Source organism: Rhinoraja longicauda, chromosome 25 (assembly GCF_053455715.1).
Source record: "Rhinoraja longicauda isolate Sanriku21f chromosome 25, sRhiLon1.1, whole genome shotgun sequence".
Classification (NCBI taxonomy): Eukaryota; Metazoa; Chordata; class Chondrichthyes; order Rajiformes; family Arhynchobatidae; genus Rhinoraja; species Rhinoraja longicauda.
The window spans coordinates 7,894,619-7,912,300 of NC_135977.1; the positions used below are offsets into that span (position 1 = coordinate 7,894,619).

The 17,682-nt window shown below is 37.7% G+C and overlaps 1 protein-coding gene across 2 annotated transcripts in view; it reads left to right on the forward strand.

Annotated features, from left to right (window-relative positions):
- The window catches only part of smtnb (smoothelin b), a 166,471-nt gene that overhangs the window by 44,238 nt on the left and 104,551 nt on the right, over positions 1-17,682 (forward strand). For both annotated transcript variants that reach the window (XM_078421481.1, XM_078421480.1), the window contains exons 2-5: positions 4,938-5,098; positions 9,738-9,831; positions 14,201-14,279; positions 17,068-17,228. In XM_078421481.1, coding sequence (XP_078277607.1) covers positions 4,938-5,098; positions 9,738-9,831; positions 14,201-14,279; positions 17,068-17,228 — 495 coding nt within the window. The remainder of the gene's footprint in view (positions 1-4,937; positions 5,099-9,737; positions 9,832-14,200; positions 14,280-17,067; positions 17,229-17,682) is intronic.

The window sequence follows — 17,682 nt, forward strand, 5'->3', positions numbered from 1 at the left end:
CTGCCTTGACATCAAGGACAGTAACTCACCTTATCTCTGGAATTAACCTTACATCCTTATTTGGATCAAAGCTACAAAAAGGTTTAAAGCCAATTCGTAGTGAACATAAACATCAGGCGCTCACAAAATCAAATCAATGAGTGGCCAAATTCTCAATTACCCATACTTAATCCTTGACATTCTGCTCATATTTAATCTGATTGACTGTAAGATAAATTTATTCTATTGTATACATCCAGAATAGTTAGCTCTTAAGTAAGTGGAGAGAAGGATAATATATTTTTATAGCAGGAGGTAAGATCTGATTTAATTGAAATGAGAAAGTAACTCCTGAAACAGTATCCATTTCTGTAATGTCACAAGTTGGTGATTCTACCAGTTGATGCAGCATTTACTTAGTATTAACAAAATTTTACTAATCCATCCATTCAGATTTAAAATCGAGCTTCAATGAAACAAAAGTGTTAAGCTGTCTGCATCAAGGATCCAGAACATAGACATTTAAAGAATAGTCCATTGAGTATGAGATCTAAATGAATATAGAACTAGTTTGCTTTTGCAGATTTTGGTAGCAAACATACTGGAGCTCAGATCTTTTGCCTTTTATTGGCCTCAAATTAAAAAATTTGGTTTAACTCTGTCACTTTCTATTTTGTCAAAATTTCTTAATGGCATAATGCTATGTGGTTTCTACCACCAATTTGGAGATATGGATTTGGAGACTGTTTCCAATGCCAGAATTTGACTGATAACATTGAAGTGCTTTCAGGTATAATTTTTCATTTTATATGCTTGAGTCACAGGAATACGTACCAAATAGAAGCTCAAAGGTAGACACAAAATGCTGGAGTAACTCAGCGGGACAGGCATCATCTCTGGAGAGAAGGAATGGGTGACATTTTGGGTCGAGACCCTTCTTCAGACCTGAAACGTCACACATTCCTTCTCTCCAGAGATGCTGCCTGTCCCGCTGAGTTATTCCAGTATTTTGTGTCTACCTTTGATTTAAACCAACATCTGCAGTTCTTTCCTACGCAAATAGAAGCTCAAAGTGGCTTGAAAGATTTCCACGTACCCATTAGATTGCCTTTCAGTCTGAAGAAGGGTCTCAACCTGAAAAGTCACCTATTCCCTTTCTGCCTGATGCTGCCTGACTCACTGAGTTACACCAGCATTTTGAGTCTATCTTCGGTGTAAACCAGCATCTGCAGTTCCTTCCTATACCTATTAGCTTCCATTTGTATCATGCTTCAAAAAGTGATTACACTATTCCTGTGCACGGTGCCATTTTGAGAAGTTACAAAGTCTTCCATGAATGTTCTATCCAGTGGAACTGTTATGACATTAATCAGTGTTCAATACATCAGTGTTGCAAATTGTGGGGCAAATACTCCATGGGGATTGACTGCAGGAAAAGGCCCCAACTGGAGTGTAAATGTTTATTTCCTCATCTGTTAAAGTGTCCATTCCTCCCTGAACTTCAGCTTTAAGGTACATTTTCCAAGTTCCCTTTGTTGGGGGCCCCAAATATTACAAATGATGCCTTTAGAATTTTGTTTCCCTGGTTCGTGAACAAAATAGTTGCCATTTTCTAACTGCACACTTCAGGCATGAGGATGCAATTGGTCTCTGCATCCCTTGTGGTATATCTCAGCGAATGATATATCATCACATTGTGGGAAAGAAATTTAACAATGACTAAACACTGATAACTTAGCTGGAGAACCTTCAGTAGTTTCAAACAAAGTCAAAATGTCCTGCTAGAAGATAATTGCCCTCTAAATTATAACTCTGTTTTTCTCTCTTTTTACAGATTATTGCCCCATATTTCCAACATTAGATTTTATTTGAGTTTTGCAATATCTGATGTATTTGACTGTCAAAAAACATATTGTCGACATTTCCACTTCAAAAACAAAAAAAAATGCTTGCAGTCTCAGCAGGAAAAGAACATTTCATTTGATGCCCTTTCATAACAACAGTATTGATAAAATTGAAACAACTTTGGAACGGTTAACTTTTGCCTTCAAAGGCTATATTTTCTGTCCCCTTCCCCATCATTCCTCCAAGTTGTTTTGGGCAATCTGAAACCACTTGTCACTCAGTGAGGGTTCAGCGAAGTCTAGATAGATCGCTTGAAGATGTGCCATTCACCAAAATGAAAACTGGGAGATTCAGCATCCATTAGCGAGGCTAAGAGACCTACAGTGCTGATAATCAAACAATCAGAAGATTGGCTATTTGGGGGCGGAGGTATTGTATGTGCAATATGTAGTTTGATTTTCTGTCTGAGCACCTGTGGAATGTTGTTTTACTGTCATACCATGCGAGGAACTGAAAACTAGGAGAGGCTCTCACATGAAGCGTAGAAAGTTTAAAAGCAGCATTTATGAGGGTTTTAGATAGGCAATGGATATGCAGGGAATGTAGGTGTATGCGTCACGTGCAGGCAGAGGGGATTAGTTTAATTTTGCATCATGTAGGGCACAGACATTGGTTCCTGTGCTGTATAGTTCTACATTTCTATGTTTTTCCATATATTATATAATGCATTGTCTACAAAAGATTCGAGTTGGAGTGAATGCATCAAAGGTTCCTCGATAGGCAAAACCGACACGAAACCTCATGGAGGCTGCTTGTCATGTCCCACAAATTTTGGGGTGGTGTTAAATAATAATATGAGACCTGTATTGCCCACTTTTTATATGGTTTATATAGACTCAATGAGTAGATGGGTGTCATGATCTTAAGCATTGTTTTTTTTTCACCTTCTAGTAGCTTAAGTATGACTGATGAGATGGAGAAGAAATTCTCTCATTGTTTGCCAAACTGCCTTTAAGCTTAATTATGAATGTCATTTGTGAATTATGAGAACATAATTCTTGGCTGCAATTTATGGACAGTTTAATTTTCCACAAACCTATCCAGAAGACTTATGAACTTTAATTAAATTTCGTGACATAGTTTGGACCATATAAGTCATCATTTCAACTCATTTCTTTTCTTTTTAATAATCTTGGCAGAATTCCTTTGAACTGTAGCTGATAAATTGTGATCATCATTAAACACAATATTAATTTTAAGTACTGTATACAAAGTGCTGGAGTGACCTTCCTCATTAATTTTAAGTACCTCAATTTTATTTCTCACAAAACACATCAAAGAATTAATGTCAGATTTGCAGCAGTTGCAGCAGTTGTTTTCATTTGGTTGTCAGAAAGGAACTTGAAGCAAGATTTAGTTACTTGTATATTTGCAATCTTTCATTCCCGATGTAAATCGCGTTGCTTCCTACTTTCATTTCGCCTTGTTGCTCGAAGAATTGACCTTGCAGTTCTCCCCCCTTGTGTTAAATCTGCAACCCCTTCCTCTCTTGTGGGACAAGGATTAGAATTGGAGTATCATGTCCCCATCCAAATGAACTCTCTTTGTGTATGGTGGCTTGCTAAGGGTTCGTTTTACAATGAGTACCATCGCTAATCCCTAACTTGAACTCTTTGAATATCCACATACATGCAAATTAAAGTATAGGGTTTCAATAGAAATCACTAAATAGTGACCAAGAAGAGAGGTTTTTTTTCTTTTCCTTCACTAATAGAAAAGCTAATAGTATCAACTTCTTTGATCAGGTGAACAATAGATTTATCCTGTCTACGTGGTTCTTTACATTTCCTGTTGAGCCATGAAGAGAAACTGGTTGTAGATCTCCAAAAGAAGGTGCCCATTTACCAAACATAAGCTAACTTCTATTCAAATGACCTTTTATTGAAATAACCGTGACTATAATGCAAGTGGCAGCTGATCAATTATCGTCTGTGAAATAAAACAATAAAAATGAGACATTTCAGCAGAGTGGTGAAGTTGGGTCATAAGGCTGGCTCTCCCAGTTAAGGGAGTCGTACATGGCAAATAGGAATATGGATTCATTTTGTTGGAGTTTAATGATCTCATTCACAAGATAGTGCTGCAGGGTTTTTCAGGATAGTATTTAATGCTCAACCATCTTCAGCTGCTTCATCATTCCGTTCAGTTTAGTTGAGTTTATTGTCATGTGTACCGAGGTACAGTGAAAAGCTTTTGTTACGTGCTAACCAGTCACACTTCTTTTCTAACAAACTCTGGGCAGTAAACATATCCAAGAATGGGTGCAACAACCACCCTCACCAGAAACACCTTTGTATTTGCCATTGCTCGCTATTTAATGTGTGGAATGAGTGCTGGGAAATGTGATTAACCAAATAGTTTCATTTCTGTCTGAAATGTTCCTGATAGGACAAATAGCTGCTTCATGTTATAAATTTATACAATTCTGCAACCAGCCATAATTTACATAATCACAAAATACAATTTGCAACATGAATATACTAATTTTTAAAACCCGTCTTTTGAAACATCTGTAATGGCGTTCCAATAGATAATTGGTATATATGGTGAGATCCGAAGCATGAAGTGTACACAACTGAGCTTCATCATGGATTAGGTACAAACACAAAATTGAGGATGAGTCCAGCTGTGCAAAAGCTGTTGGCTAGCTGTTCTCCCTTGAGAATCACCATCTGGGCCATTATCAATGCTAATTTGTGCAACATTGTGCGTAAATTGGCCTTTGCTCTTTCCTACAAAGCAGGAGTCATCTTAAAAGTTCACTTTTGTAAAAGATACTTTACGAATACAATTTTCCCCCTTTAAATATCCCCCCAAAATTTTTTAAACAACAATTTACAGTTAAAGAATGAAGGTAACTTTTGGCCAATTCTGTCTTATGAGGTAAGAGCAACAATTGCTGATTTAATTTCAGATTTTCATCAACAAAGGACGTTTCAGATTCAGAGCCACGATTTCACTCCTTGTCTGGTTTAGATTTGGAATATTAATTTTATCCAAAGAGTTTGACTCTATTTCTACTTTTCAATATTTTTGCTTTTTTCTTGCAACAGCTGGAAGTGACTGATGATTTTGATGAACGTAAACTTATTCGTTCCACAATTTATGAACTGAGGAGGAAAGAATTAAATAGAACAGAGGAAGCACTATCCTCCAAACGTTTTCGTTCTGAAAGAACAAATAAATGCCTTGAAAACAAAGAGAATCATTTACGGTAAGGATGTTTGAAATACAGCAATGAATTAAGCCACACAGTGGCTGTGAACATTAGTTGATATAATTAGAATGTAAAATTATGGTAATGCATGTAAATGCTACTTCTTTTTTTCTTGTTAAAATGCTGTATCATCTGGGATTCAGCTGGGAAACCGAAGGCCTAGGGGAAAAAAGCGAAATGTAAAGTAATTCAGCTACATCAAAAGTATATTTTATGCTGTCATAGCAGAATGTTTTAGATTAGGTTCAAGGAACATCAGTCTCCATCATTTTTAAAAGAGCAACAATTGATTTCGACCAATTTGGCTCTTAAAGAACAATGCAGTGGAACTGGCTGTGTGAGTTGCTGTATGGAGAGCTGTTAGTACTAGGAGATATTGAGGGAAAAGCATTGCTGTAGTTCATAAAGCAAAATTATGAATGATAGGTTATCAACAAGAAAGAAATATATTCAATTGCAGAAGGAAAAATACACAGTTGTGCTGAGTATATGATGTTCTAATGCTGAACACAATGATGTTAAAAGTATTTCAAATCCTTGGAGCCCAGTTAGAAATCTGGAAACTCAGGCCAATATAACATTGCAATGAATGGTAATTTTGATTCTTTTACATGTCACAAGGAAATTGGAGAGGAATTAAAACCATGCCAAGGTTTTAAGAGTAACCAGTTGTGCTCAAACTAAGCTGGATCCCGTCTGCCACTCAACACATTTACTTTCTCCACCACCGGCGCACCATTACATCTACAAAATAACTGCAATTACTTAAAGCTAATTTGACAACATCCAAAACCTCCACAGCTCCTAATGCCAAGGTAGATAGATAAAGGCAACACGCTCATAGGAAAACCATTGTCTGCAAGTTCCCATTCACTTCGCACAACATCCTGACTTGAAAATATTGCTGATCCTTCATTTTGACTCTAAATTCTGGATCTCCTTTCCTTACAAAGTGGATTACCATTGGCAGTAGGGCTGCAGTGGTCCTTTAGAATGACTCAACACTACCAAGTGTAGCAAATTCTGGGTTTGTTAGCAATGTAAATTAGGTAACTTGTAAATTAACAAACAAACAAAATTCTTAAATGCTGTTTGAGTTTGACCAAACAGTTGTTATTTTGATAAATCTTATTTTGTTCCATTTTGCTAACTTAGTTAACTGTACATTCTATATCGATAAATTCAGAACCCAAAGAGTTTGACAGGGGAAGATTAAATGGGCTGTTTGCTGGTCAAAATGACCATTTATCTCATATTTTTGTGCAAATGATGACATATGTTAACATTGTTTTCTTTTGAAATGAGTTACATAATGCCTCCAGATGGCTAAAAATCAGGAACATTTTAATCCTTGTTCTTTAAATCTGTCTGCTTATTCAAATCTCAAATCTTGGCAAACACAGGCTGATCATTTTAAGTGCTACAAAAACAGTTTGCCAGAAAACTTAAAAGTAACAGAAATTATAAACATCTGTGCTCCGAGAAATACACTATTTAGTCAATTCATGAACTCTTGCACTGATTTGAGAACTAAAAGATTTTTTTTTAAATGTGGATAAAGCGAGATGTAAATAAAGTTGACACATTTTTTGAGCTGGTTCATTGCATTCTTGCTTGCCTTGAGCACCCTCTCAATCTTCAGTCTTAATATTTGCCGTATGTGGAGAGTGTCAATAGATGAGACCCATATTCTTTAGAGTTTAGAAGAATGAGAATAGATCTAACTGAAACTTAGTAAATTCTTGCAAAGGCTGGAAACAAGCAGAAGCCTCGGACTAGGGCACACAGTCTCTGAATAAGGAATAGGCTGTTTAGGTCTGAGGTGAGAGGAAATATTTTTCACAACTAATACACAATGTAATGAATATGATAATGGCAGAAGAAAATAGTTAAAGTTAGTCCTGTACTTTGTCATCTCGCCCTATTCTCTATTGCCAGTTGCCTTAATTCCCATCCATTCTTTTTTTCTTGATATTATTGGCCTTTAAAGTTGCTGCTGTACCATTGTTTCCCTTTGACATTTGATGAACTGAAGCAATACAGTTTTCTTTTCATGGTATCATTTCTATTTAAACTGCCTCAACCTTTTTTTAATTTTTCCCAGATGAGGCTGAAGTCTAATTAAAGACAAATTGTGACATGGTTCCAGTCATCAATTAGAGATAAACAACGTTTATCTAGTAGTAATATGTCTCGAGGCACTTAACAATGGTAAACAGAATTTGGCATGTAGCCACGTTAGGACAGATGCCCAAAATCTTGATGAAAGAGACAGTAAAATAACAAAAGTGGTCCAACCATACATTACAGGATTACCAAGAAAGTGATAAAGAATGAGGAATTTGAAAATGCAAATAAACTTACAAGAAATAAAACCACTGCAAATGTTTGAACGGGAAATTTGGAAACCTTGTGGGCAAAGGGGAGAGTTTATAATGGATGATTAGAAAATGGCAAAAAAATGAAACAATTACTTCATCTTTCTTTGCAGAGGACCTCAGAAACCTCTCAGAAATACGGAAAATAAGGGTACAGTTCAAATGAAAAAATAAAATAAATTGTTTTTTACAAATACTAAAAACAGGAGTGGACCTGAAAAACTGATAAATTGCAAGGACCTGATCTGTATGAGGTGGCTAAAGTTAGTGGATGCTTTTAGTCATCTATAAATTCCTGTGTTATTGCAGCAGTGTACAACATGTCAGTGCTCCTATCTCCTACCCAACTGGAGAGGAGAGAAGAGAGAATGATCGGGTGTTAGTGGTCTGTGAGTATATTGGCTGCTTTCCTGAGGCAGCATGTTAAGACGAAGTCAATGTGGGGGGAGACTAGTGATGTACTGGGCTATGTTCACAATGCTCTGCAATTTCCTAAAGTTTTGGGCAGAGCAGTTGCCATACCAAGTTATGAAGCATTCTGCTAGGATGCTTTCTATGGTGCCTTCGTAGGAATTAGCAAGTCATTGGAGTCCTGCCAAATTTCTTAAACTTCTGAGGAAGTACAGGCATAGGTGTGCCCCTTCTTAGCTGTGGTTGAACCAGGACAAATTTTACCTTGGAACTTAAAGCTCTCGACCATCTCTACTTCAACACTGCTGGGGTATCCTGAAATTTATGACCATCTCCTTCATTTTGTGGCATTGAGGGATATTTTGATTTGACATCATACTATTAAGCTCTCCATCCCCTTCCTGTATTCTGTCTTGTCATTGTTTGAGATCTGGCGCACCATGGTAGTGTCATCTGCAAACTTCTAAATGGATTTGGAGCAGAATTGGCTACACAGTCGTGGGTGTACAGGGAGTATAGCAAGGGATTGAGAATGTAGTCTTGTGGGCACTGGTGCTGAGATTTATTGTGTAGGATGTTTTGCATATCGTTGCCAATTGTGGTCTATTAGTCAAGATATTGAGGATCCAGTTACAGATGGGGGTGATAAGTTCTTGGTCCGGGTGTTTGGAGATGAGTTTGATTGGAATTATGGTGTTGAACTCGGAACTATGGTCAATAAATAAGGGTTCAGCGTAGGTGTCCTTATTACCCAGTATAGGGGCAGGGAGATGGTTCTGCGTGGACCTGTTGCAGCGATAGGTGAATTGCAATGGAACAAGGGTATCAACTGGAGTTCATGTGCACCATAACCCGTGTCTCGAAGAACAATATAATAGCGGATGCTGCCTGACCTGCTAAGTTACTCCAGAATTTTGTGATAGCAGATGTCAGCTCACCAAATGGTAGTCATTCAGGTGTGCTCCCTTACTTTTCTTTGACACTGGGATGATAGTGATCGTAAAGCAGGTGGAAACCTCAGGTCAGAGTTGAGTGAAGTTAATGAAGAATGGAACAATAGAATAACTCCAAGCGAGAATTGAACAGTCCAATAGTGAAGATGTCCAAGTGTTCCATTCTCTGATTCACTCAATTGGATAGTCGAATTAATATGAGTTACGGCAGGAGCACAACAGGGTGTTGTTGAGAATGGACGTAGGTGGCTCAAAGCTCATTTCTGTATCAGATTTGACAAAAGATTTGGATGAGATCTTGGAAGAGCATTTTGTTGGTGAGAAATTGGTGGTTCATTGCGAGATCCTTGGATTGCACAGTAGTAAACAGTGTAGTAGCAAGAACCAAACGAAAGATGGATGATATTCTGCTTGCAAATGCATACTTAAAAATGTGATCACGTGAGCACAAATTCACAGCTGGAGGATAAAGGGCCACTGGTGGACGATAGCATGAATAGAGATTCTTTTGCTCTGGGACAGTTGAGATGGAATAACTGCAGCCGCAGGTTGGAGAATGTGTTGGGAAACAGAAGACACACATCAATATTGAACAAATTGATAAATTATTCAAAGTTTCAGCATTTGTATAGTGAAGATTAGGGCATAAATATGTCTGTTGCAGCAAAGTAGGTGGAAGACTTTTACACAAAGAGTGAGACCACATGAAGGATAGGATCCATGGGAATTACTCAACAATGCTCTATGAAATCTACTTGTAATATCTTAAGATTATATGTCTTTTCTGGGTACGTTTCATGACTCTTGATTCACTTAGGAACTTGCTTGAGATCTGTTAACTTTTGACCCAAAAGCATAATGTTTTAATTTTTCTTTCTGAATATGTTTTGACAGATCTCACAGACAGGAAGAGGATCAGAAAGGGTCTTTGGATAAACTTTCAGGGAAACTAGAATCCATTAGTGACATTGATGAGCTAACAACATTGGTGAGCAGTATTATTTACTTGAATGTGTTAATATGTTAATATTTTGCATGGCATTCCAATGTACACTTGAAAGTTTGTTTGGAAGATATATCTTCTTCATATTGAGAACCATACATTGGGAACATCTATTATTCTAGAAGTTGATTTTTATTAACAACTGCTACAAATGTGAATTGCCCAATTTCTGACCTGGATTGATAAAACGTTTTCACTTGACCCGCTTGGACAATAGATGAACATTTCTGAAGTCATTATCATCGTTTTTCAAATGCATGGGTGAATTTATGCCAAGGTGCTATTTTTGAATGATTATTTGTGAGATTGTTTTCATCTTTAATGACTCCAAGTTTGGAAACTGGACAGAAGAAAGTCTTAATTCAATCCTTATTCTTTGGTATCACTGGTAGTAAGATGCAGCGGAAAAACCTGGATAGTTTGCAAAAATCTGCATGATTATAATCAAAAATCATTCGTGAATACGATAGCACAAAGAGAAGGAATGTAGAATATAGTATTACAATTACATGGAAAATCGAGATTAAAAATAATCTGGCAGTCTACATGTTACAATTAATCATAATGCCCAAAAGCTAGAGTGGGAATTAACAGTTAAACTTCCATTTATTCAATGACCCAGGCTGGAAAACACATATGATCATAGGGTGAGGATGGATTGGGCTGTGATGCCTGTCGCAGTTGGCCTTGTCTGTCAACAATCACTATGCAGTGTTTCTTATGAATACACATTTTCTGGAGAACTGGAGTGCACCAGTAAGTTATCGTGTGGCTGTTTTCTTGAAGGCAGAGAAAAATGGGACATGTTCTCTATACCTTACTTCTTTAGCAGTTCTTCCCCCACCCCACCCCCTTCTTCCCCCTTCCCCCCTCCCTGAAAAAAAACCAGTAGCTTGCTGCAGGACATGTTTGAGCAAGTGAATTGAGGAATTACATACTGACTCGTGATTAGTACATATGGCATAATATGATCCATTCTGTTAAAATCAAAACCTGCAAATATTGGAAATCTGCAATAGATTGGGCAGCATCTTTGGAAAGGAAAACGGCTAACATTTCAAGTCAAAGACCCTTTGACAGAAATGGCAAAGAGAGAATGTTAGTAGTTGGAGAGGGCAAGATGAATAAGACAAAGGGGATATCTTTGATCGGGAGCAGTCAGTGTTGCCATGGAATATTATCATATGGTCAATGGGAGCAATTAGAAAGAAAATATGAACACAAGCTATCCAATTGAGTGAATTAGAGAATGGAACACTTGGATATCTTCACTATTCTGGTTCTGAAGTTCCATATAGGAAAACCACATTTTATGTAGATTGCATAGACAACCACTGGGTGGTGCAATAGGCTAGCATGTTGTTATTTTCTGTTTTGCAAGCTAAGCTAAAGATACAAATCCACTTTTTTTCTCTCTGTATATTATTAAAGGAATCCAGAGTAGATGCAGCCATAAAAGAAGGTTCACCAGATTGATTATTGAGATGGTGGGTCTTTTCCTGGCTGGTTCTGAAGCTTATGTCTCAGTATGTTCAAAACAGAGATCAATAGATTTTTAGATATCGAGGGAATCACACGATGTAAAGTTAGTGCAGGATATGAGGTAGAAGATCAATCATGATCTTATTGAATGGTGGAACATTCAAAGGGCTGAATAGCCTATCCTTATTTATATTTCTTATGTTCTTGTAAAATTGCCGGAGATTATTTTCATACAGCTATTCCATATGTTGCCTAAAGAGGGAAGTATTTCCCAGTATTTATTTCTCTGAGTATGACAGGGAATTGTGTCCTCTTCCTGCATGACAAAAACAGATTAATTAATGGTTTTAAACAGAAACTTTCGAAAATGGATGTTGATGCTCAAACGCTCAATTTAATGGATTCCATATTCCACCATCGTGACATTGCTATTTACCAGCCATTCTCATTTGACCTCAAAACCATATTGTCAGCAAAATTAGGTATTTATATGCATGTGCGTGGTGCATTGAAAATGCTAATCATGTGATTTCAATACTATGTAAACTTGTTGCAAGACTTTTTTTTTGAACAAATTGCTTTATGTAAGTGCCTAATTTACCATGGGATAAACTAATCCTGCAAATTGTGAACCCAACAGGCAATAAGACTTTACAGGGAGTACTTTTTAAAGAGTTCAAGCACAATAAGCAGATTAAATGCTGGTTTATGTGGAAGTAAAGAACTGTTAATACACAAAAGGTCACAAAGTGCTGGAGCAACGCAGCAGGTCAGGCAGCATCTCTGGAGAACATGGATAGGTGGCGATTTGGATCGAGACCCTTCTTTAGACCCACTGTGGTACTTTAGCACTTTGTGTCTTTTTTTGCAGTTCCTTTCTGCCCATTACTGGAGGCTTTGGGATAGCTGCAACAGGCCAACCATAGCATCTTGGAAAAGGGAAGAGATATTTCAATCTGCAAAGAGTTGAATCCCACGGTCTTTGAAGATACTATGTCAGACCTGGACTGTCTGATGAACAGTACTTTTTGAGGATCAAGTTTTCTAGGGCAGTCATCAGAAATATGTGACCTTTGGCCATAGACATAGGCCACAGACCTAGGCTTAAACTGCCATTTCTGTGGAGGTCAAGATGATGGTGATCTCATTTACTTGGTCATTGAATTATTGGAGCCATTAACAGCAGATTTATTGCATATTTCCCAGCATCAGATTGTAGCATCAGAGAGGATCGCAGGATCTCTTGCTCCAAAAGGAATTCATTTTTTTGGTATTTGGGGAGGAGATGGTGGTATCCCAGGTGTTACGATTTGCAAATGTGGAGAACCATTTACTGTACTTGTACCCACAAGAGTGTCCATTATTAACCCAGTCCATTTCAATACAAATATCCTTCATTTACTGTAAGAACGAGGAACTGCAGATACTGATTTATACCAAGGATAAACACAAAATACTGGTCCAATGTGCAGAACTGGAACGGTTCTGGTCCACTAAACCGCAGGAGATAGGTCAATGTGGTGTTTTTCTGGTTTCTTTTGTTAGTGGAGCAGTAATATTTGTCCACAAAAGGGGACCCCTTGGCATTGTTAAGGAAACAGTTCAAGAAACTTGACTTTACAGGTCTCCCAGTGGAATAATGAATCAGGAATCATAGCAAGATATAACAAAGTACCTTTGGTCCATCTTGTCCATGCCAAGCATTAACCACGTAATTATATTAATCCCTTCTTTTATCCCCAACCTTCTCATCAACTACGATCTGTGAATCTGTGGACTGGTCATTGGCCTGTTAGAAAATTGTAGACTTAATTAATAGATACCTTCCTTTTGTGGAGAAAACAAGTTGAAAGTAATTAAATATCATAAAATTCAGAGGAGGACCATTCAAGTATAAGATAAAAACAGCAAATGCTGGAAAAACTCAGATCAGGCAACATTTGTAGAAAGAGAAAGTTACATTTCTGGTTGAAGACCTATCATCAGAACTGAAAAGACCATTTATTCTAATGTTTTTTATTTATGCCATGAAGGTCGGAAAAGCTTTTCAGAATATTTTAGAGACTGAAAATTGGTATTGTTGTTGCTTAAGAGGGTAGTTTTATGCTGTAGGCTACAGGACAATATTGGTTTAGTTTTAATTTAATTTTGTTTAGAGATACAGAATGGAAACAGGCCCTTCAGCCCACCAAGTCCACATTGACCAATGATCACCAGTATACGAGTTCAATTCTACAAGATCAGAAATAGATGAGTTGGTAAACAGGGTAGAGCAGTGACAGATGAAAGGTAATCCATTTTGAGGTGAGGTGATGCACGTTGGAAGGACTAATAAAGCTAGGATATAGACAGCGAATGCTGAGCCTCAGGAGTTTTCAGGAACAGAGGGATCTTAATGTACAAGTCCAAGTATCCCTGATCAGCACTGCACAGGTAGATAAGATGGTCAAGTCAGCATCTAGGATTGTAGTCTTCATTATCTGGGGGATAGAATATGATGGAGATTATGGTACCATTACGTAAAACACCAGTTAAGCCAACATTTTACATAGTAGGACCATAACAATGTTTTAGTGTTAAAGTACTCTTGGAGTTCTGGTTATGGGAAGGATGTGATTGCACTAGGGAGGGTACATAGTACAAAACTGCACAAAGGTGGAAGATGTGTGATAATCATTGGGTACTCATAATGGAGTAGGTTTATCCTTCGGAAGCTGGATTCATGACTAAGTGGCCCTTTTTAGGATACCCACTTCAGAAAGCATTTATAAAGATCATTTGAAGCTTTTTTGAGAAGGTTTCTTTGTATTTTTAGCATCAGGATTTAAAATTCATTTTTTATGATTTAATTGATTTTTTAATATTTCAACAGCTCCGAAATGCAGGTGAATATGAGGAACGTAAACTGATTAGAGCTGCTATGCGTAAACTCCGTGAGCAGGAGATTGAAGGTGGGTCAGGCTATGTCCTTCATGTATAAGTATATTTGATGAACTGATATTAATGCAGCACCCAAAAAAAACCTGTAGATTAGTTAGAGGTAAATCTTAATTTATGATTGCTGGTGCTAAACATGTACTCTCCATCCACACATTTGGCTCCATAATGGAGTGCGGTCGGTACATGAAGTGAGAATGACTTTGCCAATAATGTTGCATATACTTATCGGTAACAATTTTGTCTTCATCATCTTTAACTACATTACATTTTGTATTGCAATTTAATATAACTGCGAATATTAACTCTGAAATATGAGGTTAGAAAAAAAAAATTAAACAAATTAGTAATTGCTGTAGCTAATGTATGACCACTGGGCTCTACTACCAGGGCTGTTTATTAATCTAGAGAAACTGATTTTAAGTATGAATGGCACATATGACTGAGGTTTTACTCTGAACTTTTACGAAGGGTTGACAGATAATAGGTACAAGATTCAGTTGATAATTTCCCAGCATCCTATGTGAGGAATGCAAAGAGAAATTTGAGCATTTTACTGAGCTAAGATTAACTGGCTCGATATGGATCACTGACCAACAGCATTCAGTCAGATCACTTTACTTTAGACTTTTGAGATACAGCTCAGAAACAGGCCCTTCAGCCCACTGAGTCCGTGGCGACAATCAATAATCCCAGACACTAACACTATCCTACACAATTGGAATAATTAACCAAAGCCAATTAACCTACAAACCTGAACGTCTTTGGAGTGTGGGAAGAAACTGCTGCACCCAGAGAAAACCCTCACGGTTACAGGGAGAATGTACAAACTCTGTACAGACTGCACCTGCAGTCAGGATCCAAACCCGGATCTCTGCACTGTAAGGTATCAGCTCTATCTCTACCCACTGTGCCGCTCTTCTGCTGTATTGACTTGCTGCCTGCATGTGTGCAGTACCCTGTAGAGAATTATCATTAAAAGTTGAATTATCATTATCATTAAAAGTTGATGTTGATGCACAGAGTGAGATATTAGGAAGGATGGCCCAAAGTTTGGTCAAAGAAAAAGGTTTTATTGGGGATCTTCAAAACAAAGTTTAGGAAGAAAATTCCAGAGCTTCTTGGTTCTTGAGGGTACTGCCAGTTATGGTGGAGTGATTAAATTCAGAGAAATATGCAGGTATCTTGTGTCTGGAGGAGAATTGAAATACATAGGATGGCAATCATTTTCAGTGGTCAAGGTAGGGGGTGGGGAACCAGTTAAAAACTTAAAATTTAAAGCATGGCTCAGATCGGAAGCAGCATTGGTCATAAAGTCATGGATTGTTTGGAGAATGAGACTTTGTGCATGGTAACACATTAGCATAAGAATTTTGAATGACGTCAAGTTTATAGAAAATGGAATTAGGGAGCAGTCAAATTGGAGTTAGTGTGGTTATCACGGGAGGTAACAGAGGCACGGATGAAGATTTAGGCAGGAAATGAGCTAAAGAAGTTCAGATTCAAGCAATGTTGCAGAGAAGGAACGTTATGATCTTGGTATTGGCATCGATAAGTTATCCTTGGTCTTTCTTGGGACAAATATGGCACTAGTTGCATACTATCTGATTTAATTTCAAAATCTGTCACATCAGTAATAAAAGGTGATAATTGTTCACTATTTTGTTGGATAAAATTTCTGCTCATCCATTTCTAGATAAGCAGCCTGACAATTTAGAGACAGAAGGGTTAAGAGAGATAACGGTGAGAAAGAGTCAGGTGTAATCAGCAAACTTGTGAAAACTCACAGTGTTTTAGAATTATAATGGGCAGCAGATAGATTGGGGAGGAGCCAAGGCTAGATACTTGGGAGATGTCAGAAGTAAGAATGTGAAAGTGTGTAATGATGACACACTTGTCCAAGAGTTAATAAATAAAATGAAGTGGTTCGGTGCAGCCCAATCCTAATGGATGACAGGGGATGTGGCTATTATTGTCAATCATGCCAAAGACCAGGGATTGGTTGCAAATCAAGATCAGAGTTAAATTATTTTTACCGCGATCAAGCAGGGTGTCTTTTTGGTAATTTTGAGAGTTTTGTTATTATGGCATTAAATCCATATTAAATGGGTAAGAATCTGGGAGACAACCTCGTATTCAAGAAATTTGGAGATAATTAGGAGGTTGAAGATGGGATTGTGTTTTTGGATGGAGAGGTAGTATCATGGCAGATTTGAAGTAGAAAGGGACAATATCAGAGGAGAATCAATTGTTAAGACATTGCCTAACATGGGAGGCAGAAAGGAAACTTGGCTGGGAAACAGTTTAGAGGGAAGAGAATTGTGGGAACAGAAGTAATGGTTAAAATGTCTTTGGGGAAGGCATGAAGGAAGATAGAAGTGGATAAACTGGGGAAAGCTACATGTTTGTGGAATGATTGAGGAATTAAAAACTGATGGGGATGAGGTGGACTCTTTTATACATTGAATAATGACATAAACTTTTTACTTCAACTTGAGAGAGCAAAAAAGACCGAACATAACTTCCAAATTTGTAAGAACATTTTCAACTATAAACTTTTGTGCACTATTGAAGAAATGTTGCCCTTGAGCTCTCAAGTCTCTCCACTTTGGTGTGACCTTCTGGCTCTGTTTGAAGAGTGCTAGCAACAAAAAATGTTGAGTCAATGCACATCGGCTGCCTGACAAATTGTGTGCGTTGAAAATGCACTCATAAGCAGTCTTCCACAAGCTAACCTTAGTAATATGAGAGTGATTTTCCAAAACTCTACAACTCTAACCAGTTATCTCTCCATTTCTTCAGCTGCATCCATTGGGGACAGACCAATTGGAAGACCAGTCCATAATGGAGCACAGGAGATTGAAAAGAAATCTACTGTTTACCGACTGGACATCACTCCACAGACAGTATGTTCAAACAAGGACCTTTTGGCAAAATGTGAGGAGAATGTTCTTCGAACGTTGGTGAGTGTTTTATTAAAATGATGAATAATTTTTAACAACAACAAAGATTCTGGAACCATCGAGCTGGTCGGGCAACATTTGTGGAGGAAGAAATGGTCAGCCTTTCAGGCCAAGGGTCTTCATCAGAACTGGAAATTGAGAAAATAAGCATGCTTTAAGTTGCACAGATGGGAAGGGGGAAAAGAAAATTGAGGGAATGTCTTTGATAAGATTGTTGAGGTAACACTTGGTTTTGGTCCTGGAGATTAAAGAGAAAAACACCAAAGAACATGTTTGCACCACAAGATAAAGAATACTGCAGATGTTGGAAATTTGAAACCAAAGAGAGCTCTGAAATGAATCAGCACATCTGGAGAGAGTAAAAGTGAGTTGATGTTATAAGTGAATCATCTTCCATCAGAATTGGCCAGTTCTGACAGAAACGGAAAAGGCTGGTTACTTGAAATAGCAATTC